The sequence below is a fragment of the Taudactylus pleione genome, unplaced genomic scaffold (genome assembly GCF_031769625.1).
Source record: "Taudactylus pleione unplaced genomic scaffold, aTauple2 ptg000116l, whole genome shotgun sequence".
Lineage (NCBI taxonomy): Eukaryota > Metazoa > Chordata > Amphibia > Anura > Myobatrachidae > Taudactylus > Taudactylus pleione.
Genome location: NW_028284518.1, coordinates 11,935,593 through 11,962,883, shown reverse-complemented (window position 1 = coordinate 11,962,883; position 27,291 = coordinate 11,935,593). Strand labels below are relative to the sequence as shown.

The 27,291-nt window shown below is 46.8% G+C and overlaps 1 protein-coding gene and 1 non-coding gene across 2 annotated transcripts in view; both read left to right on the top strand.

Annotated features, from left to right (window-relative positions):
* Window positions 1-25,834, top strand: part of RIOK1 (RIO kinase 1) — a 98,718-nt gene extending 72,884 nt beyond the window's left edge. The window contains exons 15-17 of the mRNA XM_088471682.1: window positions 8,674-8,727; window positions 20,081-20,224; window positions 25,468-25,834. Of these exons, the coding sequence (XP_088327808.1) occupies window positions 8,674-8,727; window positions 20,081-20,224; window positions 25,468-25,578 (309 nt within the window). The 3' untranslated portion in view covers window positions 25,579-25,834. The remainder of the gene's footprint in view (window positions 1-8,673; window positions 8,728-20,080; window positions 20,225-25,467) is intronic.
* LOC148524766 (U6 spliceosomal RNA) lies at window positions 221-328 on the top strand. The gene has a single exon (XR_015878356.1). It is a non-coding gene; the product is annotated as a U6 spliceosomal RNA (small nuclear RNA).
* Window positions 25,835-27,291: the final 1,457 nt, after the last annotated feature.

Below are 27,291 nucleotides of genomic sequence, written 5' to 3'. Positions count from 1 at the left end.
AGTGACATGCTACATAGCGTCTAGAGGGCTTCTGGTTACTCACGGGTAAGCGGTACGTCACTCATACCTCGGAAGATGCTCCAATTTCATGCAACCTGGCATTACAAGTCTCCCTTCCGCACCCTAGCTGCAGTCCTAGCAGCCATTCGCTCGTAATCAGTTGGCTCTACTACACTTTAGAGCTTTCCTGGCGTGTGGGTGCATACTTCCAACTTTGAGAGTGCTCGCTTCTGCAGCACATATTCTAAAAATTGGAACAATACAGAGAAGATTAGCATGGCCCCTGCGCAAGGATAACACGCAAATTCGTGAAGCATTACATATTTAATTGTCACTTTATTCTACTAGAATCTGTTGGGGTACTAAAGGACTGTAGCGCATCTATGGGCTAAGGCACATCTTTACTTTAAAGTGTGACAGTCATTATGTTCTGCACAGGGAGCCTGATTCCTGTTCAGTATCTGTGGATATTTTCATCACACTGACAGGTACCTGATGGGTACCTTTATGGTTGTCCTAGTGCTCTAGCCTTGCTGTATGGGATGCTTCCCTATATTGGTAGCTCTACCTGGGTGGCTGTTGCATCCGTGATCTTTAACTGCCAGGGTATCTGGGTTGTTTTATACTATGTTCGAGCCAGCAGTTGTACTTACTACCCACTTCCATCATGATGGCCATTGTCTGTTGTTTGAGGTTGCTGTGGTTTTCTTTTCAGGCCGGCACAGGGCGTGTACCGTAAAGTTCCCGCCTGGGGCGCCCATACACGAGTTTGAGACCCGCCCCAAGCGGTAGTGAGGACTCTATAGGCAGGCAACTGATGGGCTGCCAGACTCTGCCAGTGGTCTGCTATGGGGATTTATAAATGCAGGGTTTCAGTTGCTGTTTGATCCCTCTGTTTCAGAGTGGTGGTACTGCTGTCTGACCCTGTGAAAGAATTGAGACCACAATTCCTTTCAAAGCCGCCTCTGCCTCATACCCAGTGAGATCTCTATTTGTTGGAGACTGCGAATGAACACTAGGCATAATCAGACCTTTCTGCAACCTGCCAGCCATTGACAGTCTTCATCTCTTCCAAATGTTTACTGAAAACAATTAATAGTAAATTAATATTCTTGGTTTGGGATTTTTATTTCTTGTGGCACATTGTATATACACTGATTGTTTGAGTCTAGGGATTGCGAAATGCAGGAAAGAAAGATATATTTTTTTTAATGTAAAATTTCCTAGTTTGACAGTGATCATTATTAACTGTTAGACATGATCTTCTGGCTTAGGTAGATTATAACTAAAATCTATTAGATTTTCTCAGTTCACTAGTCATCAAATATTTCACTATATTCTATCTTGTGAGGTTGTGGCCAAACCCAGGGGCGTATTTATAATGGGTGCGATGCACACGGGCCCCTGGGTCCGAGGGGGCCCACACCCTGCACCCATATATTTTAATACTTACCCCTCTGAAGTCCCGCGTCGGGCTGTAGCACTGGACAAAACACCTGAAAAAAGGTCCGCTGCGGGAAAATGTTGGCTGCTCCATTTTCCCGGTGACCTGCGCATGCGCAGTGGACTCTGGGCACAGACTAGTGCATAGAGTTTACTGCTGCGGTGACACGGCCAGCCACCTGAGAGAGGAGGGGGGGATGGCCGCTACTGGGGGCACTGTATTTGGGGGGCCATTATTGGGGGCACGTTAGGGGGGGGGGATGGCCGGTACTGGGGGCTCTGTATAGGGGGGGAGTACTCAGTGTTCGCAAATACGCGCTATAGTGCGTATTTTACCCGAAAATGAGCCCCGGGGACTCACTTTTTCATAATAGGTGGGTCCCTGGGGACGCTCTCCGATGGGATTGGCTACTTGTTAAATTATCTCCCTGGCCCAGTGTCAGGAAGGACTATTAAAATGGAGGAGGAGCCAGCCCTTTGGCGCTCTTCCTAAATGCAGCAGCTGCAGGACCCGGCTGGCACTTAGCGCTACACAGGGACAGGCGGCTTCACAGTAGTGCGCGGAAGGCAGCCCCGCACCCTGAACAGGCGGAGTTTGGCCCAAGCACTGTGGCAGTATAGAAGGCTGGCAGACCCGGCATGAAGGTGGCTCTGGCATAATACAGGCGGCGCGGCAATATGAGGAGCTGTGTATCCGGCGTCTCTGACCTGGAGCAAAGTAAGTGTGTAATAAGCGGGTGGTGAGCGGGAGGGGTGTATTTTGGTGCAGGTTCAGCTAATAATGCAATCAGGGTGGGGACTGGGAGGGCTGCGAAGGCTAACGCTACAATCAGTGTGGCAGGCACGCAGGGTGTCCGGAAAGGTAGTCCCACAGGACTGTCATTTAGCATTCATAATCATTCTTACCTCCTTCCTACCTCCAGCACTTGCCTGCTTCTAACCCCCTCCTTACCCCCAGCACTGCCCCAGCTAATTACCCTTATCCCCACCATATCCCCAGCACTATGTGCCCCTAACCCCCACCTTGCACCCCTGTTCTGCCCCAGGTGCTATCTACCCTTATTCCTGCCCTACCCCCAGCTTTACTTGCCTCTAGCCCCCTCCCTGCCGCCCAGTACTGCCGTAGCTAGACACCCATATCCCCATAGCCAGCACTGCCTGCATTAACCCCTTCCTTGCCCTGCAATACTGCTCCAGCGCTCTCTACTCTTATCCCCTCCCTATCCCCAGCACTGCCTGCCCCTAACCCCCTCCTTGGCCCCCAGTACTGCCCTAGCTATACACCCATATCCCCATAGCCAGCACTGCCTGCATTAACCTCTTCCTTGCCCTGCAGTACTGCTCCAGCAGCTCTCTACTCGTATCCCCTCCCTACCCCCAGCACTGCCTGCCCCTAACCCCCTCCTTGCCCCCCAGTACTGCCCTAGCTAGACACCCTTAACCCCATACCCAGCACTGCCTGCATTAACTCCCTATCCCCAGCACTGCCTGCCCCTAACCCCCTCCTTGGCCCCCAGTACTGCCCTAGCTATACACCCTTATCCCCATACCCAGCACTGCCTGCATTAACCCGCACCTTGCCCCGCGGTACTACTCCAGCTGCTCTCCCTCCCTAACCCCCTCTTTGCCCCCAAGTACTGTCCTAAATGCTACCTACATGTACCGGAATGGGTATGAAGTCACTACGCCACCACCCTAACCCTCCCTTAGTGGTGCCTAACCATAACCTCTCCCCCTAGTGCCTAACCCTCCCCCGGGGATGCCTAACCTCCCTCACTGCATTCTAAACCTAACCCTCCCGGAGGGCTGCCTAACATTAACCTCTCCCTGGTGGTGCCTAACCCTAATCTCTCACCCCCCACTAGTGATGTCAGTAGTGAGCTTCCGGCTCTAGAAGAGCAGGAAGCTCACTGGGCTTGCGGGAATGAGACCCTACCACAAGGGTCACATCGCAAGCCCGAAGGTCGCCACCATCGCGACCATCACCTGGCGGCTCGCAAAAGCTGTGGGTGGTCACCCACAACTATGCGAGCGGCCAGGAGGCCGGTTTGAAAAAAAAAAAAAAAGCGGCTGCCCTGATTCAGAGAGAGCGGCTCTGAATCAGGCCCAGAGTTTGAAAAACACTGCTGTAGACAATGACATTTGATGAAGTCAAAGAAAAGTTTTCCTTCTGACCGCTCTTCCATGCAGACCATTGTTGTGTAATCAGTGCTTTGTACTTGCTATGACTTAAGGTGCGAATCCACTACACGAGAGTCGAACTACTGTACAATTACATAATTGTAATCATGCAATCGTTCATCATTCTGTGCAGTAGATAATGTGCCCACACTGAACGATATGTCAGTATGATAATGTGCCCCGAACATGCACAACCTGTTGATATTGGTAGTTTGGCCTGCATGTTCAGGTGCTGACAAATGCCGACCAGCGGGACCGCACATCGCTTGTCGTTGCCGGCATTTTATTGCACAATTAATGAGCGATTGAACGATTACGATGTCAGTGCACTATAGCGTGTTGTTACGCGCTACCGGCAGTGACACATAAATTGTGATGGTACCCAGAAACTGTGGAGTAGGACCCCAATATTTTAAAGTGAGGGGTCGCTGGGATCCACAGTTTTGCTCGCTGAGCGCAATAACTGATAAGTAATCATTCAAAGCCATCGCCAGATTCCATGCCCAACCACTGCAAAACCAATTGCTTCATTGAGGGGTGGTCAGAGCATCGATTAAACATGCAGATGTTCAGATTATCTCAGCAGACCCATCAGTCACTTCGTTGGTGCCTACAGGATGCAAATCTGAACATTGTTTGCCAATTATCAGTAATAAATTCTATCATTGTCACCACAGATGCCAGCCTAACAGGCTGGGGGACGGTGGTGTAAAGACATGCACCTACAGGGTCTTTGGTCTGTCCAGGAAGCTTCTCTTTCCATAAATATACTGGAATTAAGGGCGATTCGGTATGCATTGGTTCAGGCTCAATTCCATCTAAGGAACCTACCAGTGCGAATCCAATCAGACAATGCCACGGCAGACAGTTGTTTGTATAAACAAGCAGGGTGGCACATGCAGCTGGGGAGCAATGAGGGAGGTTTCTCACATCCTTCATTGTGCAGAAAGTTGGGTTCCAGCTATTTCGGCAATTTACATTCCAGGGGTGGATAGCTGGGAGGCAGACTACTTAAGTAGCCACAGTGTGCATCCAGGGAAATGGGAATTACACCAGGAGGTGTTTGCGGAAATAGTTTCCAGATGGGGATCTCCAGACATATATTTAATGGCTTTGCGTACTTCCAAGGTACGGATCTCGGTCCCGGGATCCTCAGGCATTTCTGGTGGATGCCATCACAGCACCTTGGGTGTTTCAGCTGGGATACATCTTTCCTCCTCTGGTAATGTTACCAAGGGTAATTCAGTGGATTCGATAAGTGGCACGGCCTATCATTCTGGTGGCTCCAGACTGGCTGTGCCGTCATTGGTACGCAGTTCTTCAGAACATACTGGCCGATGTTCTGTATCTTCTGCCCCCTGCATCCAAGTCTGTTACTACAGGGTCCATGCCGTCACCCCGATTTGCCTTGCTTGGCTTTGACAGTATGGTTCTTGAATCCAACATCTTAACATCTTGAATCCCTCTCTTAAGGGACAAATTTCGACCCTATCGATTATTTTTCAGAAGAAATTGGCCACCATTCCTGAAGTTCAAACCTTCTTGCAGGGGGTTCTTCACATACAGCCTCCTTATGTCCCGCCGGTTCCTCCTTTGGACTTATATTTAGTTTTGGAGGCACTTCAAAAGGCACCTTTTGAGGCTTTGGAATTACGTTATCTCACTTTGAAGGTTGATTTTTATTTTTGGCCATTGCCTCGGCCAGAAGGGTATCTGAGTTAGCATCTCTTTCTTGTAAATCTCCGCTTCTCATTTTCCTTGAGGATAGGGTAGTGTTTACGCACTAAACCTTCCTTTCTCCCGAAAGTGGTGTCTGCTTTCCACATTAACCAGGATATTGGGTCTCATTCAGACCCGGTCGCAAGCACCGATGTGCTCGCAACCGGGTCAGTTAGCCATGCGCACTCCGGAGCTCTCTACAAAAGGGGCGGCTGTCGATGTTGATCGACAGCTCGCCCCGTTTTGTGGCCGGGGGGGTGGCTTCCAAAACGGAGGCGTTCCTTAAGGAACGCCTACCGTTTTGTAGGCAGCCGCACTGACATAATCAGTGATGTCAGTCGGGAGCTTCCTGCTCGATCAGAGCAGGAAGCTCCCTGGGGCTTGCGGTTGCCGAGACCCAACCTTAGGGTCCAGCAGGCATATTTGTCTTCAAATATGACAGTTCCAGCCTCAATTTGGGCCCACTCGACTCGTGCTGTTGGGACTTCTTGGGCTCTATGGCGTGGTGCCTCGGTTGAGCAACTGTGCATAGCAGCTACCTGGTCATCCATACACACTCTTACAAAATTGTACTGCTTCCATACATTTGAAGCGAGGCATGCCAGTGTTTGATGAAAGATTATTCGAGCGCCCGGTTCCAACGCTCCCCTCCCCTCTCTTAAATTGACTTGCTTTGGTAGATCCCAGGTGGATGAAAAAGGAAATATGGTTTTTACTTACCGTAAAATCTCCTTGGAGTCCATCTGGGGGATTTTGGCATCCCTCCCTTGTTGGGTTTCATCCTAGTTACCTGTTGGTTTCTGGTTTTCTCTGACTTTGTTAAACATAGACTGAGGTTCTAGTGGAAGTGGAGGGGTAGTATGGGGGGTGGGAGCCAGTCTTAGTTAGTTAGTGCGCGACTCCACAGCCCACTATGCATAACTCAGAGGTAATGGGGACCCCCGGATGGACTCCAAGGAAGAGATTTTACGGTAAGTAAAATACTATATACTATACGTTTACAAATATCTAACCTATAAACAGTGACACAGTCTAAATCACATTATGAATGTTACCATCTGCGGATATTCTAAAGCGTTTTTGGGTTTTACTTATGAGCTTCAGTGAACTTTGTTCTGATGACATTATTCTGTATATAGTATTTTGATAGTAAGTTTTCTTGTTGCAGTAAGAACCAGATATAACCGGGACGTTTTTGTGTATGTTCTTGCTTACGTCTATGTAGTTACAGAACCTTTCTGTCAATTTTAATATCTTTATAGTCTACAGAAATAAGCTCATTATCTCAGGCGTGCGCACCCACAGACATAGGTAAACCCACATTGTGTCAGTTAGATACATTATTAGTGATATTTTATATTGCTTTGGAGTTTTGTCACTTGTATAAAATCATTATTTCAGTCACTTCTGATAAATTTCTAATTTACAGTAGAAGGTACATTGTCACATTAAGTTTATCTAGAGATTGGTAAATAGATGCTGAAATCAAATTGGTACAGTTATATGCAAAATTCACTTTAAACATTGGTAAATAATATGATTCTGATGCATTCAAATGCATAGGAATACATTGTTTGATAGATATCTCAACTGGTGTATTTTTCACAATGCATTGACTTGTGCAAGAAAACTTTTTTTCTTTCAGTCTAGTCTATTAATTTCCTTTTATTGAAGTCCTTATTATACTGGGAATCACTATTATCAAGTTTATTGTATTGATTGTGTTAGTTACTTTACAGAGAATTACTGTTTGTGTAAAGAATTGAAAGCATCCACCAAAAACTTAGCCTGAGCCAAGTGGTGTGTAGATATGAATCAAACACATGAAATGACGGAATCACTAACCTGTGTTGACAGGTCTTCAGGGGTCTTCAAACTTGGCCCTCCAGATGCTGTGGAACTACACATCCCAGCATGCACTGTACATAGTTTTAGCATGCTGTTATATCAAAAAGGTGGCAGTGCATGCTGGGATGTGTAGTTCCACAGCAGCTGGAGGGCCAAGTTTGAAGACCCCTGGCTTAGATGCTAAAGAAATTTGTGAATCTCTAGAATTCCTTTTATAGCATCATGATACAGCTGCCTTTATTTCATGACACCTCCAAAAGGTGCAAGCAGAAATTTAGCATTAACTGCATCCTCAGGATTGCTCGCCGCTTGATTGCGGGTCTCAAATTAAATGCTTTAGCTCTGGGCACTCTACCTGAGAGATAACGCAACCCCTGGCTAATTGAATCTGCCCCCAAAAAAGCTATAGTGGAGACCCATTCAGCACACCTCATGGTATTCTAGCCAACCTCAACCTCTGACTGAAACCCAAACTCCAGAATATGATACCAGTAACTGTTTTGATCTTCTGTATTGTACACAGCCGATATAGTACATATTTTTAGTGGCATGGGGCGTCTAGATTTGAAGTTCTCCTTTTTAAGTCTAGTCTCCAACTAGTTCATCTGAAAAAAAGAGGAGTCTGGAAGTAGCCATATCCAATGTTGGTAAAACATTAAGGATCCACTGTTGGAGGGTTGCATTGCGACCCACTACTGCTAGGATGAACATAAATGTTCTTATCTTTACATGGGATTCCCAGTTGAGGTGTCCAAATATGGCCCATTGTAGAGCGCCCTTAAAGGGCAAACCTGTGATGTTGCTACTATATCTGATCAGTCACTCCCAAAGTGTATGGCCGGACATTGTCAACGGCAATGATACAAGGGTGTATCACTGGAGCCATATTTTGTGCATGAATTGTACAAGTGGAGGCCTGACAGGCATCGTTTTTTAGGAAATAAATTGGGTAGAATAGGGTCCATGGAGTATCAGGAAGTCTTAAGGGGTTTGATGAGATCCTGCTGTTTCAAGATAGGAAGGGGTTGTTTGTAAGTAATATATGGCTTGGGCGTACAGATATTGTTCATTCTAGAACCCTTCACGTAATCAGTAAGGGCATATTTTAACTTTCAAGGGCAACATTTTAGACTTGATGTATAACTATAGCTACTGGTGCTGTAGCAATGCATCACATATACAGTTTTGCCCTTCAAAATTAAAATATGCCCTCCTCACTGATTACGTGCAGGGTGCTAGAATGAACGCTACACACATTTCTCAACAAAAATAAATATATACAGATTGCTCAAAGTGTTTTAAAAGTCTAGTTCCCTGTACCATCTACATAATAAGTGGGGCATCATTAGTGGGCATCAGGTTCAAATAAAGTGGTTTCATTATTTAATTATTCTTCTAGATAGTATTACTAATATTTATATGTTGCTAAGCTCTCTTTAAAAATTTATTTCATTATACTGATATTTTTTTTTCCCATTTTAGATTCTCTATCAGACTGTGACTGGCCTGAAGAAAGATTTGTCAGGTGCCGAGACGGTAAGAGCACTACATTTTCTATTCATTTCTCCTGTTGTATGACATTCCCGTCGAAATTTGGTAAAAATAAAAGACAGGTTTGTAAAACCGGTCACATCCATTAAAGTGAATTGTGGCATGATACCTCCTCTTTCTACTTCAGGGTCCATAGGGGGTCCACAGGGTTGACCTTGGGGGTATAGCTGGATCTGTATCCACGGGCACCACGCAGTTAAAGCTTTGCTGCTCCCAGGATGCACTTGGGTCCGTCCTCCTCTATACCCCGCCCCCGAGCCACAGGCACCTCAGTTTTAGTTGGTGCCCGGCCGGAGTCGGGTCACCCTGGGCAGTGGGGCTGCAAAAGCAGCCCCTAAGCTTTATTTTTATTTTTAAAAGAAGATTTTATTTCTTTATTTTTTACTATCTTCAGAGCGGCAGCATCAGACTGTCCATCTGGACATCCACGCTGCCGCTCCAATAGCCCCGCTGGCGCTGCAACGCCAGTACTGATCTGGGGATCGCAACGGGACCCCGGAGTCAGTGTTAGAGTGGCTCCGGGAGCTCCCACTGACTGCTGCCGGATTCTACGGGGCCAGGTCAGCCGCGTGCAGCGCTGCGCGCGGGGATCAAAGGCAGTCTTTAAGCCACCGGTCTCTGGGGACAGACCGGCGGCGCTAGTAGCGGCGGCAGGCTCTCCCCTATGTGGCATAACCCACGTGACCGCTGGCCCCCAGGGTGTAAGTACCGGCAGGGAACCGGCTTCCCTGGGGGTTTAATACTAGCAGGGGAGGCAGCCTTCCCTGCTTTAGCGGCTCCTCCCCTCAGCCCAGCGCGCCTTCTCTCATGTGTGCTGGCGTCGCTGGGCTGTTATCTCCTGGCCACTCCTCCTCAGTGCTCTCCGGCGGCCATCTTCAGGCAGCATCGCAGAGCTCCCAGGCGGTATACAGTGGACCAGTCCCCCCGCGTACCTCTCCCCCTGCAATGGACAGTGTTCGCAGCGCTATAGCCCTCCCAGACACTGAATCTGGGAGGTTGATTGTAGCTGAAGGTGCAGTGAGTATAACTTCTCTGCATGGTATGTGACTTTTGCTAGTGCTGCCTGTCTGTGTTTATTTCTTCTTACTGTCAGCTTATACCTATCCCTTTCCTTCTCCTACGGCCCGCAGGTGCGTGGGGGAGGGGTGTTCTTTCTGTGTACCTCACTTATATAGATCTACGTATTTGTGAGGTCCGTCACATACAGCGGTGTGTTACTCAGTACCATATTGTGGGCTGTTTGTGTTGCATACTTGGGAGTGCGCAGGTGTTATACGCCTTACCTCGTTTCGGTGATACATTTTTATTGCAAAATTTTGTGTCATGTCTGATGAGGAGAATGAGCGCTCCTTGGCTCTTGTGTTGTTTTCCTGCCGACGCTGTTCGGCAGGGGTTGACTGGGCGGATTTGTCTCAGGAAGGTCTGTGCGGGCGGTGCCAGCTGGTACCTGGTCCCTCTAAACCCCTGGTGGCGCAGGATCCTCCGTGGGTGATGTTTATGCAAGTGCTGGCGTCGATCGCGGACCGGCTTGCGGTCCCGACTGCGGTCCCTTCTAGGGTGTTGCCCCAGCCTACCATCCCCCGTTCCCCCGGTGTGACGCGTCTGGTGCAGTCTCCTCCCGGGTCTCAGACTGTGGGTCCTTATGCGGGATTGCCTGTATACGTGCAATCTCCCACGGTGCCGCAGCAGTCGATGGTACCTTTTCAGGGGTATCCTCAAACGGTATCCCCTCCCTGGGTGGATGTCCTCTCCAGCTCTGTTCAGAGCCTGGCAGCTTCGTCATCGGCTTTACTGTCTATGTTGCACAGTGATTTGCCCCCAAAGGCGTCCAAGTGACCCGTTTCGGCTTCACTGGCGGCACAGTTCACGGACTCGGACCTGTCTTCGGATGACGGGGAGATCCATGAAGACTCTGACTCGGATGCCAGGGCCCAGGAGCTGGAGGCTAAGTCCTCCATTAATGTGCCGCCATTGGTTAGGGTGGTGCGGGCCATCCTTCATATAGAGGAGGATGCGCCGGCTCCCAGGTCGAAGTACCCTAATTTTAAAAAGGCCAAAGTAGCTTCGACGGTTTTTCCCCTGTCCGACCAGTTAACAGATCATATGGCAGGGGTCTGGCAGTTGCCCCGCAAGAGATTCCAACCGCGAAGCGGTTGGCTTCAAACTATCCCTTTCCTGAGGCTCATTGCAGGAAGTGGGAAACTCCACCTGCAGTGGATTCCCACGTCACCCGCTTAATTAAAAGCGCTACGCTGCCTTTGCCGTCGATCTCCTCCCTGAAAGATCCCACGGACAGGAAAGTGGAGACTTGTTTAAAATCTATCTACTCACTCTCGGGGGTGGTGGCCCGTCCGTCCATGGCCATCTCTTGGGTGGCTAAGGCCATCGAGAGCTGGACCAACGCTTTGGAGGATACCTTTCCGGAGGATGCTCCGGAGATCCAGAGAGCGTTGATAGGACAGATGAGGGATGCAGCTTCCTACATTGGGGAAGCATCGTTAGATGCAAGCCTGCTGAACTCTCGGGTGTCGACTGCAGCTGTGTCGGCACGTCAGTCCTTGTGGCTGAGATCTTGGAGAGCTGACGCAGACTCCAAAAAGGGCCTGGAGGCCTTACCTTTTAATGGAGAGTTGTTTTTTGGTCCAGACTTGGACAAAATAGTGGATACTCTGGCTAAGTCTAAATCAGCCTTCCTCCCTTCGGCTTCTGCACCTACCAAGGTACGGAGCTCTGCCTTTCGGTCCTTTCGGGTTCAGGGCAAGGCCAAAGGTCAGTCCTTCCCGAGGCAGTCGGCGACCAAGACCGCTTCTAAGCCCAAGAAGCAGGCCTGGAGTGCCAGGCGCCCTTCTTCCAAGCAGGAAGATAAACCTTCTGCCTGATGGGACGGGCCTCCCTCTGGGGGACCCCAGATTGGGAGGCCGACTTCTTCTATTTGCCCAGTGCTGGCACAATACCACCACGGATGCCTGGGTTCGAGAAGTGGTCTCCCAGGGGTACGCCCTGTCTTTTCGTCACAGACCGCCCCACCAGTTTTTCTGCACGAGTCCTTCTCAGGACAAGACCAAGACTTCACAGATTCAGGAAGCTATAGAGTCCTTGCTGAAAGCAGGGGTCATTGTTCCCGTTACTCAATTACAACGAGGGACGGGGTACTATTCTTCTCTGTTGCAGAAACCCAATGGTTCTCATCGCCCTATCCTAAACTTGAAGTCTCTGAACAAATTCCTCAGGGTTCCCAAGTTCAGGATGGAAACGTTGCGTTCCATCATTCTGGTGATGGAACCTGGGGATTACATGGTGTCCCTGGATATCCAGGACGCCTACCTCCATGTTCTGATAGCACCTTCGCACCAGCGATATCTGAGGTTCGCTATCCTTCAACATCATTTTCAGTTCCGGGCGCTACCCTTTGGTCTCTCCATGGCACCGAGGGTATTCACGAGGATTATGGCGGTCATGGCCGCACACCTTCGGAACCAGAATGTACGGCTGCTGCCGTATCTGGACGACCTCCTGTTGCTGGCGAGCTCCCCGGAGGTACTGCTTCAACATCTCCACCTGACGATCGCTTGCCTGCGAGCGCACGGGTGGCTGATAAATTGGAAAAAGTCCTCCCTGATTCCATCACAGCGGATGGTTCATCTGGGAGCCCTGCTGGATTCTCGTCAGCAAAGGATCTTCCTGACCCCGGAGAAGGTCTCCTCCCTACAGCTGCGGATACACAGTTGCCTGAGCAGTTGCCGCCTGTCGGTCCATTCGGCTATGAGAGTTCTGGGGTCCATGGTGGCGACATTCGACATGGTGAAATTTGCCCAGTTCCATTCCCGGCCCCTGCAGGGACTGATTCTATCGGAATGGAACGGGTTACCTCACCGGATCCGCTCTCAGATGCTGGTGTTGTCCCCGGAGGTTCGGCAGTCTTTGGCTTGGTGGCTTCAGACAGCTCATCTGGTCGAGGGGCGCCCCTTTTGGATCCCGGACTGGGTCCTGCTCACGACGGATGCCAGTCTCCGGGGTTGGGCGGCAGTGACCGGCTCATTATCGCTTCAGGGTCGTTGGTCCGCGGAAGAAGCACTTCTCCCCATCAACATCCTGGAACTGCGGGCAGTATACAGGGCCCTGCAGTTGTCCGGCCCCGTTCTTCTCGGAAGGGCGGTTCAGGTGCAGTCCGACAACGCCACCACGGTGGCGTATATCAACCACCAGGGAGGAACTCGCAGTCGGGCAGCGATTTCGGAGGTGTCTTGCATTCTTGCTTGGGCGGAGTGTCACATTCCAGCGATCTCGGCAGTCTTCATTCCCGGAGTCCTCAATTGGGAGGCGGACTTCCTCAGCTGTCACGACGTGCATCCCGGGGAATGGTCGCTTCACCCAGAGGTGTTTCAGCTACTCGTGGACAGGTGGGGGCTGCCGGAGCTGAACTTGATGGCCTCCCGTCACAATCACAAGGTGCCCGTTTACGGGTCAAGGACAAGAGACGCAGGCGCCTGTCTGGTAGACGCGCTGTCGGTGAAATGGACGTTTCACCTGGCGCATCTGTTTCCTTCGATTTCCCTACTTCCTCGGGCTCTGCGGACATTCAAGCAGGACGGCGGCACGCTCGTGCTGGTAGCTCCGGCGTGGCCCAGACGTCCTTGGTACTCCGATCTGAGGAGCCTCTCCATCGACGCTCCGTACCTTCTTCCTCAGCGTCGGGACCTGTTGTCTCAAGGGCCCTGCCTTTACCCGGATCTGGGTCGGCTGTCTTTGACGGCGTGGCTCTTGAGACAGCCGTCTTGAGGTCTCGGGGTTTCTCCAGTTCGGTCATTGGTACCATGCTTAGGGCACGCAAACCTGCTTCCGCACGGATTTACCACAGGGTGTGGCGCACTTACTTTCAGTGGTGTGAATCCTGAAGCTATGATCCTCGGGTGTTCCGGGTTTCCAGAATCTTGGAGCTCCTTCAATCAGGTTTGGACCTCGGCTTACGCCTTGCCTCTCTGAAGGTTCATGTGTCTGCTTTGTCCGTGTGGTTTCAACGACGGATTGCTACACTGCCAGATGTTCACACCTTTTTCCAAGGTGGCTCCTTGGGACTTGGCCGTGGTGCTACGGGTCTTGCAGGGTCCTCCTTTTGAGCCTCTTGAGTCGGTGGAACTCAAGTGGCTGACGTGTAAGACCGTTTTTCTCCTGGCAATTGCTTCTGCCAGGAGGGTGTCAGAATTGGGGGCGCTTTCCTGTCACCCTCCTTTTCTGATTTTTTACCAGGACAGAGCGGTGCTCCGCACTCGTCCTGAGTTTTTGCCCAAAGTGGTCTCAAAGTTCCACATTAATCAGCAACTTGTTGTGCCAGCTTTTCAGTCACCTAATCTTTCAGCTGGTGAGGCTTCCTTAGATGTAGTCTTCGAATCTATGTGGAACGGACTGATTCATTGTTTGTCCTCTTCGGTTTTCACAAGAGGGGTTGGCCTACCAACAAACAAACGTTAGCCCGTCGGCTTCGTTCCGTTATTTGTGAGGCTTATGCAGAGGAGGGTTTACCTGTGCCAGCCTCTGTTGAGGCTCATTCCACTCGTTCTGTGAGTCCCTCTTGGGCTGCTAGACGTGGCGCCTCTGCTGTTCAGCTGTGTAAGGCGGCCACTTGGTCTTCAATTCAAAAGTTTTTGAGGTTCTATGCGTTTGACACCTTCGTCTCTCAGGATACATCCTTCGGGCGCCGGGTGCTCCTTTCAGCACAGGAGCGTCCCCGCCCTTAGTTGAACTGCTTTGGGACATCCCCAAGGTCAACCCTGTGGATGCCCTATGGACCCTGAAGTAGAAAACAAGAGATATGGTAAGAACTTACCTTTGTTATCTCTGTTTCTACGAAGTCCATAGGGTCCACAGGGCGCCCGCCCTGACGCACCTGGCTTAATATGGGCTGTGTGGCTGGTCACCGGTTTTCCGTCTCCCATTTCTGTGAGTATGGTTTCTTGTGTGTTCCAGTCTTCCTTCTCTCTGTTTAGTCTCCTCCTCCGGCCTTGGCTGCTTACCAACTGAGGTGCCTGTGGCTCGGGGGCGGGGTATAGAGGAGGACGGACCCAAGTGCATCCTGGGAGCAGCAAAGCTTTAACTGCGTGGTGCCCGTGGATCCAGATCCAGCTATACCCCCAAGGTCAACCCTGTGGACACTATGGACTTCGTAGAAACAGAGATAACAAAGGTAAGTTCTTACCAGATCTCTTGTTATTTCCCCAATGGTGATTATTTTGTTAATTGGACTTAACGAATGATGACCGAGTTTCATATTGCTTCACTCCTGGCTCACAACTTCATAGATATTATTAGTCACAAGACTATGAACACACTAAAAGAGGTATAGCTACAATATTCCGAGAGCTGGTAGGCACGGAATACCCAGGGCCGGGTCTCCCATTACGCATGGTACGCAGCTGCGTAGGGCGCCACATAGTGGAGGGCGCCTCAGCTGCGGGCCGCGGGCAGTCTGTGTCTCTGTAACACAGCTGCACCGTGCGTGTAGCGCTGACCGGACGGAGTTCGGTCAGCACTACACAGTGTCAAACACATAGCCACCGGGCATCTTCGGCTCACGCAGTAGGTAATGGGAGAGAAGTCATGATGCAAAGCAGCCCGGAGGACTGACGGAGGAGCTGATAGCGGCGGCGGGACAAGGAGCAAGAGCGGGGTTTCAGGTAAGTGGGTTTTTTTTATTTTAATTACGTCTCTTCTGCGGGGAGGGGGGATTACTACTGGGGGCACTATAAGGGGGGCTACTACTGGGGGCACTACAAGGGGAGGCTACTACTGGGGGCACTGCATATGCTCGCTTGCCAAAAAATTTGGACTAGGGCCGGCCCTGGGAATACCCTAAGGTGTTTAACACCGTAGGCATAAATGTTAAAGGTACAGCTTAGTACACAAAGTGTGAAATTTTGATAGTGTGCCAGAAGGTACACTGATCCGTTGCCACTATTATGCAGCATGCAATAGGGTGTACGGAGATGGCACTGTTTGTACAGAGCGTAGCCTGCGATAGGGTATTCAGAGTTGTTGGCACTGTGTAGGCAGCGAGCAGCATGTAACGAGATACACATGTGCAGGCACTGTAGTAACAGCTTCTAGCGTGCACTGAGGGGCACAAATGTGTTGGCATATAATGAGGAACAGATGTGTTGGCACCTTTTGTACAGTGTGTAGAGTGCTACCACTGTTTGGACAGCGCGTAGCATGTAACGAGATATATACGTAAGTGCTGGCACTGTGGGAACAGCACGTAACATGCAATGAGCAGCATGCATGTGTTGGCACTGTGTGAACAGTGTGTAAAATGCAATGAGAGGCACGGATGTTTTGGCACGGTGGTAACAGCGCTTAATGTGCAATGAGATACACGGAGTATATTGCAATAATCATGGAGCTCAAAACAGCCAGCAAGTGTAACAGAGTACTGTACACAAACACACACAGCAGATAAATGTAAACCAGTGGAATTGGCGCTACCAAATACCCTGGCGTCTACGACACCTGCCGGACTTCATCAGGAGGATAAGAGGATATGGACTTAGTAAAGTATTTAGCTGCTATGATACCTGGAACACTACAGATGGAAATGCGGGTATGGATGTGCTGCTATCGAGGGCACTGAACACCTTTACACAACACTATACTGGAGAATATAGTTCTGGAGCAGAAACACCTATGTAGAACACAACTGATACTCAGGCACTGGAGCGGTGCACTGAGCAGATACTTAGGCGTATATTTACTAAATTGAGGGTTGTTAGAAGTGTAGATGTTGCACATAGCAACCAAGCAGATTATTCTTAACATTTAACTAGCACCTTCTAGAAGATAATAGTTCGAATCTAATTGGTTGCTATGGGAAACATCTCCACTTCTAAAAACTCACTTTAATAAATGTAACCCTTATAGTGACTGACTGATGGGTGATTCCTCACATGAGTCCTTCATGCTGGAGGTTAGTGGTAGCACCTGGGAGAGGTGTTAGGTCATCTATAGTCTAAGGTCCACCTGGGTTCTGTTAAGGATTCTAATTGGGAAAGCCAGCAATCAGTGGCCTGCTGAATGGTGGAAGCAGGCCAGTGGTGTCAATGACTGCTGGTACTGACAAGAGGTGAGTTTCAGCAATACTATGTCTGGTCTCAATGAGGGCCCCTTACAAAATTCATGGCTTCTCACTGCTGGATAATTGTAGATGGTGCATAATATCTCTCCTGTTCCATAATGAGGTTGCTGAAGTGACACGCAGTACACTCTCATACCCCCTTTGCAAACCAGTCTTGACCAGTTTCTACAATAAAGCCCAGATGGTACCTGGTACGTACTTTCAAGGCCTCTTCTAAAAATGTTCCTGTCAAGGAAATGTAGAAACCATCCCGTTACCCCTATTATGACACACATCCATAGGTTTGCTGGCATGCCACTCATGTATTATTGTGTAAAACATGATACAATAAAGCACATAAGCTATAACACCATACCGTGCTTACAGAGTTTACATTATATTACTTCTCATTACAAAACAACTAGAAGACTACCATTCAATGCCCCCTGTAATTAGGAAAACTGTTGTTAATTAATTTGTTTACATTTTCTTAATGTGCATAAAAGTCTGGCAGTGGGTGAATTATGTGCAGTAACAGAATGCTTTACAGCTTCCATTCCCCAGTGTGTCATTGTACCACATACACATATATTAGCCAGTAACTGTATCCTTCTTTATCGTTGCTTTATGCAAATTTCCTTATGGGTAACATAGCATGTGATCAGGCCATACAAAAAAAATTGGATTTGGGTGGGCATTAAAAAAAACATAGTACTCTGTTATATACAATCGCAATTTATTGTAAAGTATAATAAAATTGGGCATGCATAAATCTGTAAACAATACACATGAACATGAAAAAAAAATCATAAGTACATAATAAACAAGGACATATAGTTAAAGATGACTATGGTTTAATGTAGGTGATAATAAAAAAAAAATATTAATAATTGTAAAATTCCCTATAAAATATGGCACAATGCACATATGTCATGTGTCCGATTTGTGCATTAACAACAAGGGTCCAGACAAATGCTGTTTGTTCTGAGGGATAAAGTCTGGGATTGAAAGCCTTGCTCTTTAAAGGCAAAAAGGTCATGAAGGGTCCTATCTGGTTAGTTAATTGGAGGTAGACTGACTTTTCAAAGCCTGATGCTGCGTTTACCTGTGCAGCATTGGCGGTGTGCATCTTTATCCGGCGTTAAAGTACAGTTTTGAAGATGCAGTGATTTCACTCACACTTGGTCTGCCTAAGGATGGAAAGTAGCAGTGCATTTGGAAATAGTGTGAAAGCAGCGGGCCCACAGTATTGTACAAGCCCGCTCCTGCTGGTGGAGCTCCTTACCTGCAGGTGCTGGTGATTGCCAGCTTCTGTGGGTTTCTGTAGGCCGTTCTACATGCTTCTTCAGGAACTGGATTGGTAGAGCTTATTTCCCCTTTGCGCTAGGGACCTGGAAGTGACGTGAGGGCGGAAGTGCAATTCTATGCCCATAAAGGACATCTAAAGAAGAAAGTTGTACGCTTGTGAGCTCGGTGGCTCGCTGCGCTCCCCACAAGGTTATGTTCCCCCTCTATGTCCACATGGATAATAGGGAATGACGTTGGACAGTAACTGATGACGTCCTCTCCGCGAAGGGAATCTAGACACTACCGAACTGAGTTGCTCCCAATTCTCTGGGAGGTCTTTTCTTTCGTGGGTCATGAAGTTACTTGTTTCATTTCCAGGTCACAATCCTGGTTCACTCGTGTGTGTGTCATGGTGACCATTGTTTTTGGTTACTTGGGTAGCATTTAGTGGAAGGTTATAGAAGTGTGTGTGTGTGTGTATGTATGTATATATATATATATATATATATATATATATATATATATATATATATATATGTTATTGATATGGATGATTTTAAGTGTTAAGTGATTCATATGTGTTGCTAATTGCTGAAGGTTTGGTATAAATAGAAGTCTGGGGCACACTTGTATCACACCCCTTGATGAAGTCCAATCTGAGAACGGAATGGCAAAATACATTGAGCGTGGCCAGATGATGTGAGGTGATGTGAAGGAGTGATTCTGGCAGATTTGAATGTGGACACAGGACGCTGGTTCTCCGGGTAGCGATACAAGTGACTGCGTGGCTAATCCTGTGCCTGTTATTCGGTAATATTCTGTTTACTAAGATGTATCTGATTTTTATTACTTATTGTCTTTATACTACTCATGTCCAAATTCTGCCAGTACTCTCCAAAAATATAAAACAAAGTGCCCCGCTGTCTGTATATTCAATGTGACTCTGAAAAAAAGGTGCACAGCCTTGAAACATCTGTCAATACACCATCTAACTTAATTAAGTGGAGATAGATCGATAGATAGATAGATAGATAGATAGATAGCAAAGCTGTCATCAAAGCAAAAGGGGGCTACTTTGAGGAATCTAAAATATAAAACATATTTTGATTTGTTTAACACTTTTTTGTTTACAACATAATTCTATATGTGTTCTTTCATAGTTTTGAGGTCTTCAGTATTAATCTACTATGTTGAAAATAATTTAAATAAACAAAAACCATTGAATGAGAAGGTGTGGCCAAACTTTTGACACTGTATATATATTTTATACCACTGATGACACATCAATGGTGTGAAGAGTATTCCTGCAGCCCAGAGGCCCCATTCTCTTCTGCTCACCCTAACAAAAGCTCCGATCTTATTACTACACAAGCAGCTGTGTGTGTATATGTGTAATTTCCTAGAATGCTGTGTTTCCTATGTGCTCAAGAAAGATGGTGATGCCTTCCCTCAGAAAAGGTGCTGACATGCAGTTCGTGCACAAACAAAGCAATGAATATTTTAACATTGAGTCCTAATGAAAACCTAGACTCTAGTGCAGAAGGACTTGCTGTGAAAAAAGAGCAGACCTCCTCAGTTCTCCTCTGTTCTCTGGCTGCCTTTTCCCAGCATGAAACAAGTACTGGATTAGGAATGCCAATGGAACATGTATGGGATAAATGAACACTTGAATAACTATTAAAAAAAAAAAACGTAAATGGCACAGAAATAATACATTTGGTAAATAATAGCACAATCCATCACATGGTCACTATGCAGCTGTAATCTGAGTGGTGCATAGATATGCAATGATATCACAGTTCAAATAATACAAATGTCTACTTTGATGGTTTTCAGTAACATATGATAATGTTGACTAATCAATATAGATGATCTTCTCTCAGCATTGTGTATATAATCTGACAGAATGAATAATACATGTTTCATGTAAGTACTCTGTGTGTTCAGGTACCAGCGTTGCTGCAGAACTGTGATGAACAGCAGGGGGAATCCGACTCTGATGCTAAGAGTGGAGAGGAGTCCACTACAGACTCTGAAGAAGAAGAAACTCATCCAAAAGATCAAAGTCCTAACCCAGAAGTGGATAAAAAGGTTAGGAGATTGTATTGTATTATTCTTTTGTTTTATTATACACACTGTATGGCAGTAAGGGAATTGGCATGTGACAGCTGTGGTGAAGAATGATCAACTTATCCCTCTTACTATAATCTTATTACACTATTTTCACTTTTTTTTCCCATTATCAGGCTGGGTCATTCTGACAATAATCAAGGCCATAAAACTGGTAACTTCCAAAACTTTTCATAGAGTTTTGGAATATTTACATCTCTCGATGTAATAGGAAGACGCTCCAAATGTCATTGTACAAGTTGGCTCAGCACTTTTGCAGTTTTGCTTGAGAGGAGATTGAAGCTGGTCTCCCTGAAGGTACAGGTTTCAGCTCTAGCTTTTTTCTTCAGTGGAAATTGCCCAGACTGCCTGAATTTCAGAGGTTTCTTCAGTGGGAGGTGTGTGCTGCATGTCCAACCACACCATGCTCCTCCTGCCGTGGAACCTTAACTTGGTTTTGTCTGTAGTGCAAGAACCTACTTCTGAGCAGTATAACTCTGTGGACTTTAATTTCTTCGCTTAGAAGGAGTTGTTCTTGCTGGCAATTGCTTTGGATAGATTGATGTCTGAGTTGGTGGCACTAGAAGATCCCTGTATCTGATTTTTTTATCAGTAAATAGCTGTTTCCGTACTAGAACTTAATTTAAACTAAAGGTTGTTTCCATATTTAATTGAAATCATGATATGGGTATTCCTGTTCTAGGTGAGTATCTTGACTCGCCTCAGGCATTGATAAAGCTCTATTCCCCTTTGATGACGATCAGGTTTTGAGGATTCATGTTTATAGATCATACCTGTTGCGGAAGACTGATAGTTTTTTGCTGTTGTACGATGCACACAAGAGGGATTGACTGGTGACTGGCCTGGCTAAGTCCAACTTAATCATATTGGAAACACGATCTAACGTACCCTATGATGTTGCGCCACCCCCACCCCCGTCATATCCTTCTGAAGCTCGCTAGGTATAGTTCTTCATTACAGTTTCATCCTCTGGCTCAAGATCTGGTCATCAGAACTCACCTCAAGCAGTTCTGATTAGCAGTCACTTTTAGGGAAATCTCCTTTCTCCTTCATCCACTAGCGGACACTGGAGTAATTACACTGGGGTATAGACGAGTGAAGAGTAGAGCCTGGCACTTAAAAAGTGTAGTTGGCTTCTCCCCCTCTATACCCCGCCCGATCCCAGTTTCAGATTAGTGCACAACGGAGTCGGGTGTTTTATTAGGGCTGTCTCCAGCCTTTTTACTTTAATTTAATTTTATTTGAACTTCTATCAAGGCTTCAATAGGCATACTGCAAGCTGCTGCAGTTTGCCTGCAACGTGGGAGTTGCCGGAGTGGCCCGCCACAGCTTACTGTGGCTAGTGTCCGGGTCCCTGGCTACTGGGTCATCGGAGCACTATGTGCGCAATACTGGTCGACTAATAGTGGTGAGTATGCCCAAACCCCTCTGGATTAGCAAGGGGAAATGGTGGGGGTGTTCTAAGCAATCGTAATGTCCTCCAGCACAGCACTGAGCGTGGCACTATAGAGTGGGCGGGAAGCTTATAACAAACAGTGGGGGACATAGGCACTGACAATCAGCAGCTTTCAGCAAGGCTGCAAAGTTTGTGCACTGACCCGTTAGATAGCGCATGCAGGCACACAACGCTAGCAGCAGTGCTATTGTAATAGATTGCCGGGTACCGGGGCTGGGGGTGGAGCTTAACGGCAGCTCCCTCTCGGATGGACCTGTATGGCCCGGCCATCTCTGAAGCCCATGAGGAGGCTGGACTACCTCGTCATGCAGCCGATCTCCAACGCGCAGGATGCCCGCCATTTTATAAGTGCTTCACTGAGCGCCAGTGACAGGAGCAGCCCAGAAGCAGTACATTTGCAGTGAGTAATGTAAAACTGCAGTGACCAGCAATGCAACAAATAGAATCTAGGTTGTGCTTAATAAAGATCAGTTACACGATTAGCAGCACAGTTGGCGCAGTGGTTGGGCTCGCAGCACTGAGGTCATTAGTTAGAGCCAGTCATTATTCTGTGTGATGAAAATATGCAAACAATAGGCGCTAACCTACTGGGTGGTTAACACTCGCACCAGGCTAGAATAGCAATAATTTAGTTGACAGCAGCCCCTAACCAGGTTGGGGAAACTGGACCCCAACAATATGAAGCACAAAAACACTAAAGAGTGTAGGAAGCGCTAGTCATTCTAAAACAAGTTTAATAATAGTATGACAAATGGGAAAAAATAAGTACATAAAATGAATAAATAAAAACAAAGAATAACCTATTAAGAGTCAGATTAACAATGCGTCTAATGGCCAATAAACCTGATAATATGTAAATCTTATTAATGCTGACGCACAATAAGGCTACAGCAATACTACTTAAATGGTCAATACGGAATACATGGTTATTGTAATCACAAGTTGTATCAAAAAATGTTTCGACCTATCATAAAAATAATGCTCCCAGTGTTTCAAGTTAGCGATTTATTATTATTATTATCATCAGTTATTTATATAGTGCACACATATTTCTCAGCGCTTTACAGAGAATATCTTACCATTCACATCAGTCCCTGCCCCAGTGGAGCTTACAATCTATATTCCCTACCACATGCTCACAAACATACACACTTTGGTCAATTTTGTGGGAAGCCAATTAACCTACCAGTAGATTTTTGGAGTGTGGGAGGAAACTGGAGTACCCGGAGGAAACCCACGCAAGCACAGGGAGAATATACAAACTCCACACAGTTAGGGCCGTAGTGGGAATCGAACCCATGACCTCAGTGCTGTGAGGCAGTAACGCTAACCATTACACCGTCTGTGCTGTGATTTGTAGCAATATAGCACTTCTAGAGCTAGTACAGCATTATCCGTGAGTTCGAGTCTGTGAATTATTCACTGTATTAAAAAAGCACACAAAAAAAAGGAAGGATATCCAAAGCATAAATGTTCCAGTTTAAAAGTGATAGACTGTGGATACTATAAGGCATTGGTGGCAGGGGGAGTGTATAAAAAAAGAAGCATGCACGCACAATGAATGTTGTCCGAACACTCACTCCCTCGTGGTGTCCCCATATGCACTTAGCGTTCAGATGATTGCTTTATCGTGGTGTAATTACCTGTGTCGCAGCACAGCCGAACTTGGCTGTCACTTATCGGGTTCAGCAGCGCTTAAAAAGGACAGCGGGCGGGAAGCCCCCAGCGCCTGCTGCCGGTGCCTCTCCCTTTTCTCCTCCGACAGCTACTGCATATAGGCGGAGCTCCGATATTATGTCGCTGGTGCTGGACCATGCATACTGGATTGTAAAGGCATCAGAGGGTGGGGGACAAATCCTATGTTTCCTTTTTGGCGATAGACAACACGTGTTATCCCTGGTGAGTTAGGTAACGGCCATCCAGAGGTAAGATCTCCGAGCGACTGAACTGCAATCCCAGTCTCAATGAACAACCGGGCAGCTTAAAGTAAAGCAGCTACAGCATTAAGCGGTGCTAATGATAGTCAAGCACCTGCTTCTTGAGAAAGCCGTCAGAGCACGGAGATTCACGTTGAAGGCTACGAGTGCTTGACTCTAAAAGTAGACTGGGATTGCAGTTCAATCGCTCAGAGATCTTTCCTCTGGATGGCCGTTAAGACCTAACTGTATCGCATAAAAGGAAACACTGGATTTGTCCTCCTGGTACTGCGTTTTGTGATTCCTGGTTCGACTTTGGCTTCTGTGCGACCTGCCTTCTCCCTGGTCCTTCGCTGTCCGTTTGGTTCTGACCCAGCTTGTCGACTATGCCGCATACACCTGATTACATACTTCTAGCTCCACTCCCAAAAATGCCAGCACCTATACGAGGGAACCTGGGCAGAGGACAGCGACCTGCGTGTCGGGTGCAGCCAAGTTCATACCTCCTTGCAGGGGTCCCTGGTGAATAAGAGTACAGGCCAACATCCATTATCCATTCGCGAGTTGTGAGAGCCTGCCTGCAGAGTCCTTTGGGCTCTGCCCACAGGGCTCTCAGTACAGCTGCAATACCCTAGCTACTGCTCTGTGGTTCATAGAACATTGTTTTCAAACAGGTCTGGCGCAAAACGAACAGTCCAGCAGGTAGATTGACATGGGGTCACTGTATAACAGCTTCTCCTGTGGTCTAGTGGGCTAATAGCCCTATTATAATTCAGGTCTAGTCCCGAGTAAACTAGCTCCCTTAGAGCAAAATAACCTCAAGGGCTAATACAGCGTATCTATAGACCATTGGTCATGGGTTCAGATCCCCATATGAAACTAATACACTAGAGCAGCTATCTACATTGCTACATTATCTAGATCTTCTCTTCAGGAGCCAGCTTTGACCTACTGCTTCCTTTATAGATGGAGTTTTATATTTAGTAAATACAGTGATTCATACTGTATAACAGTATATGTACCCCTTCTAGGGTGATTTATACCTTATGCCTGTGCTCCACAGTAACCTGTACCACGCAGACTGTAGTTACAGCTGCTACCTTATAGGGCTGGAATAATATACAATATTGTAGCACACCTACTTCCATGCTATGCAGACAGGATAGGGTTAGACAAAGGGCAGAATACTTACTGGAATGCTGGATCATCAGATGCCTCTGCCGGAAGTGGTGCTCACACGAATGTCTGGATCCGGAAGCCACTACGGCCGTTGGGACCAGGTAAGTAACCGCTGGTCCACCAGGGATAAGTCAACATTCTAACATTTCGACATATCATACCTCACCCCAGAAATATTGTGTGCATTAACAAGCAATGGATTTGCATATAGCAGGCTTTGTGTATGTCTCCATTTGAAAATAGTTTTGTATGGGTTGAAAAGTCTTCACTCTATTTTATACTACTGAACTTGAGATCCAGGCTACAGTAAACTGCCAGAGTGACTTCTGACTCAATAAGTGAGTAGCGCTATAGAAACAATATGAAGCTGGTGACCTATAACCAGTACTCTCTTATCTTTGTGGTCTGTTGCACAGGGGAGTGAGCATTTGACATTTAGATCTTCAGATAATATTTATAATTGATGCTATTATACATGTTAACTGATTCAGATTCCTTTTTACCTGCTTTTTGCAGTCCACTATTATCCTTTTTGATGCACTGCCAAGTCTTTCCTTATTTGGCCTTGTTTGTGTGAATTCCAGCATGGGTTCCTGTGGAGTAAAGTGATTATAGCTAGCTCTTTACTTCATGCCTTTCACTTTGTTTAATAGGAAAGAAAAAGAATGATCAAAGAAGCACAGAGGGAGAAGAGGAAAAGCAAGATTCCAAAACATGTGAAAAAAAGAAAAGAGAAGACCGCAAAAACAAAGAAAGGCAAATAGAGAATTTGGTTATGTGCAGCAAGGTCCAATACAGACGTGCTGGGTAACACATCCATCTTACAGATGAATTGGTAACATTACACTGTGTGTATAGGCATGCAATGCTCATATAGTCACATCCACATCTGGTGACAAAACTTTGCCCAGTAGGAATATCCTCGAACCAAGTTATTTGAAAAAATAACTTACTGTTTTTTACATAGAATATATATTTGAGTGTATACATTTAAAAAATAAATATGTATGATTATCAGTCTACATGTTTTTTATTCCTGTTGAAATAGATTCAAGTGCAGTTACCGCACCTGGCATCAGAAATTACGCACAAGTTTATCATCGTTCCAGATATTTGGAAGGACCTAAAATGTATTTATATCTTTAAACGTATCAAGTAAACCAGTGGAAATTTCATGAGTGACAAAGGGCATCTGTATTGAGTAGAACAGTGGTTAACATTGCTGTATCACACCTCAGCGTTCATGGGTTTTATTCCAACCAGGGCCCTATCTGTTTTTATGTTCTCTTGTTTATGTGGGTTTATATGGGGAATGGTTGGGAGTGTAACTACTTACCCAGGCTGGCTTTAGGGGCCCAGGTCAGTAGCATATCTGGCAAAGAGAGAGAGGAGACGCTGCGGGGTTCCAGGGAGACTGTTGCCGCTCACAGCAGCAGTCTCCTCTCTCTCTCTCCTCCAAGTGTGTCCTGTGGGCAATCCACTGATTACCCCCCCCCCCACCTGGCCGAAGGGGACAATTCCACCCCCCTTTCCAGTGCGCATATTAATTTATAAGATAATTTGGAAGGGGACGTGGTCATGTCTTGACAATTTGAATACCTTCCCCAGTACCCGGGCTTGTCATGACAGCCCTGTATACATTTGTCAAGTAAAAATCCTAATCCAAAATAAAGCATTCCAAAGTAAACGCTCAATACTGGCTAATTTGGGACATATACATCCCTAACAACTGCTTAGATTTTGAGAGTAGTAAGCTGCCTGCATGTTTCACTATGACCTATTGGTCATGCAGAACAACATACGAGGGTTGTTCAAAAAGTAATGCCTAAATGCTTACAACTCAAATTTTATTATAGATACAGATTTGAAAATTTGCGGTAAAATACTTTGAAGTCTTAGTAACAGAATAACTCTACTCAAAAACGTCACCATCTGCCCTCAAACATTTTCTCCACCTCTCAACCCAAGCTGTGAATCCACTTTGGAAAAATTCCATTGGTTGGTGTTTGACCCAGGAACGTATGGTGTTTTTAACAACCTCTATATCTTCAAAATGTTGACCACGGTAACAGTTTTTGAGAGGGCCAAACAGATGAAAGTCAGAAGGGGCCAAATCAGGATTGTATGGTGGATGTGGCATTATTGCCCACCCCATTTTGGCAATGGCCGCAGATGTTGCCATCGAAGTGAAAGATGACATTTGACAGTTGAATTGTTGACCTTTTTTTGCGGATTACTTCTTTCAGCTTCTTAAGTGTAAAAATGTATCGATCACTGTTGATTGATTGGTTTTGTTCCAAGTAATCGATGAGAATAACACCTCGGCAATCCCAGAAGAATGTGGCCATGACTTTTTTTACGGATCGCTGTGATTTAAACTTTTTTGGCCTAGGTGAACTTAGGTGTTTCCATTGCTTTGATTGGGCCTTTGTTTCTGGGTCATAAAGGAATACCCAGGTCTCATCTCCTGTAACAAC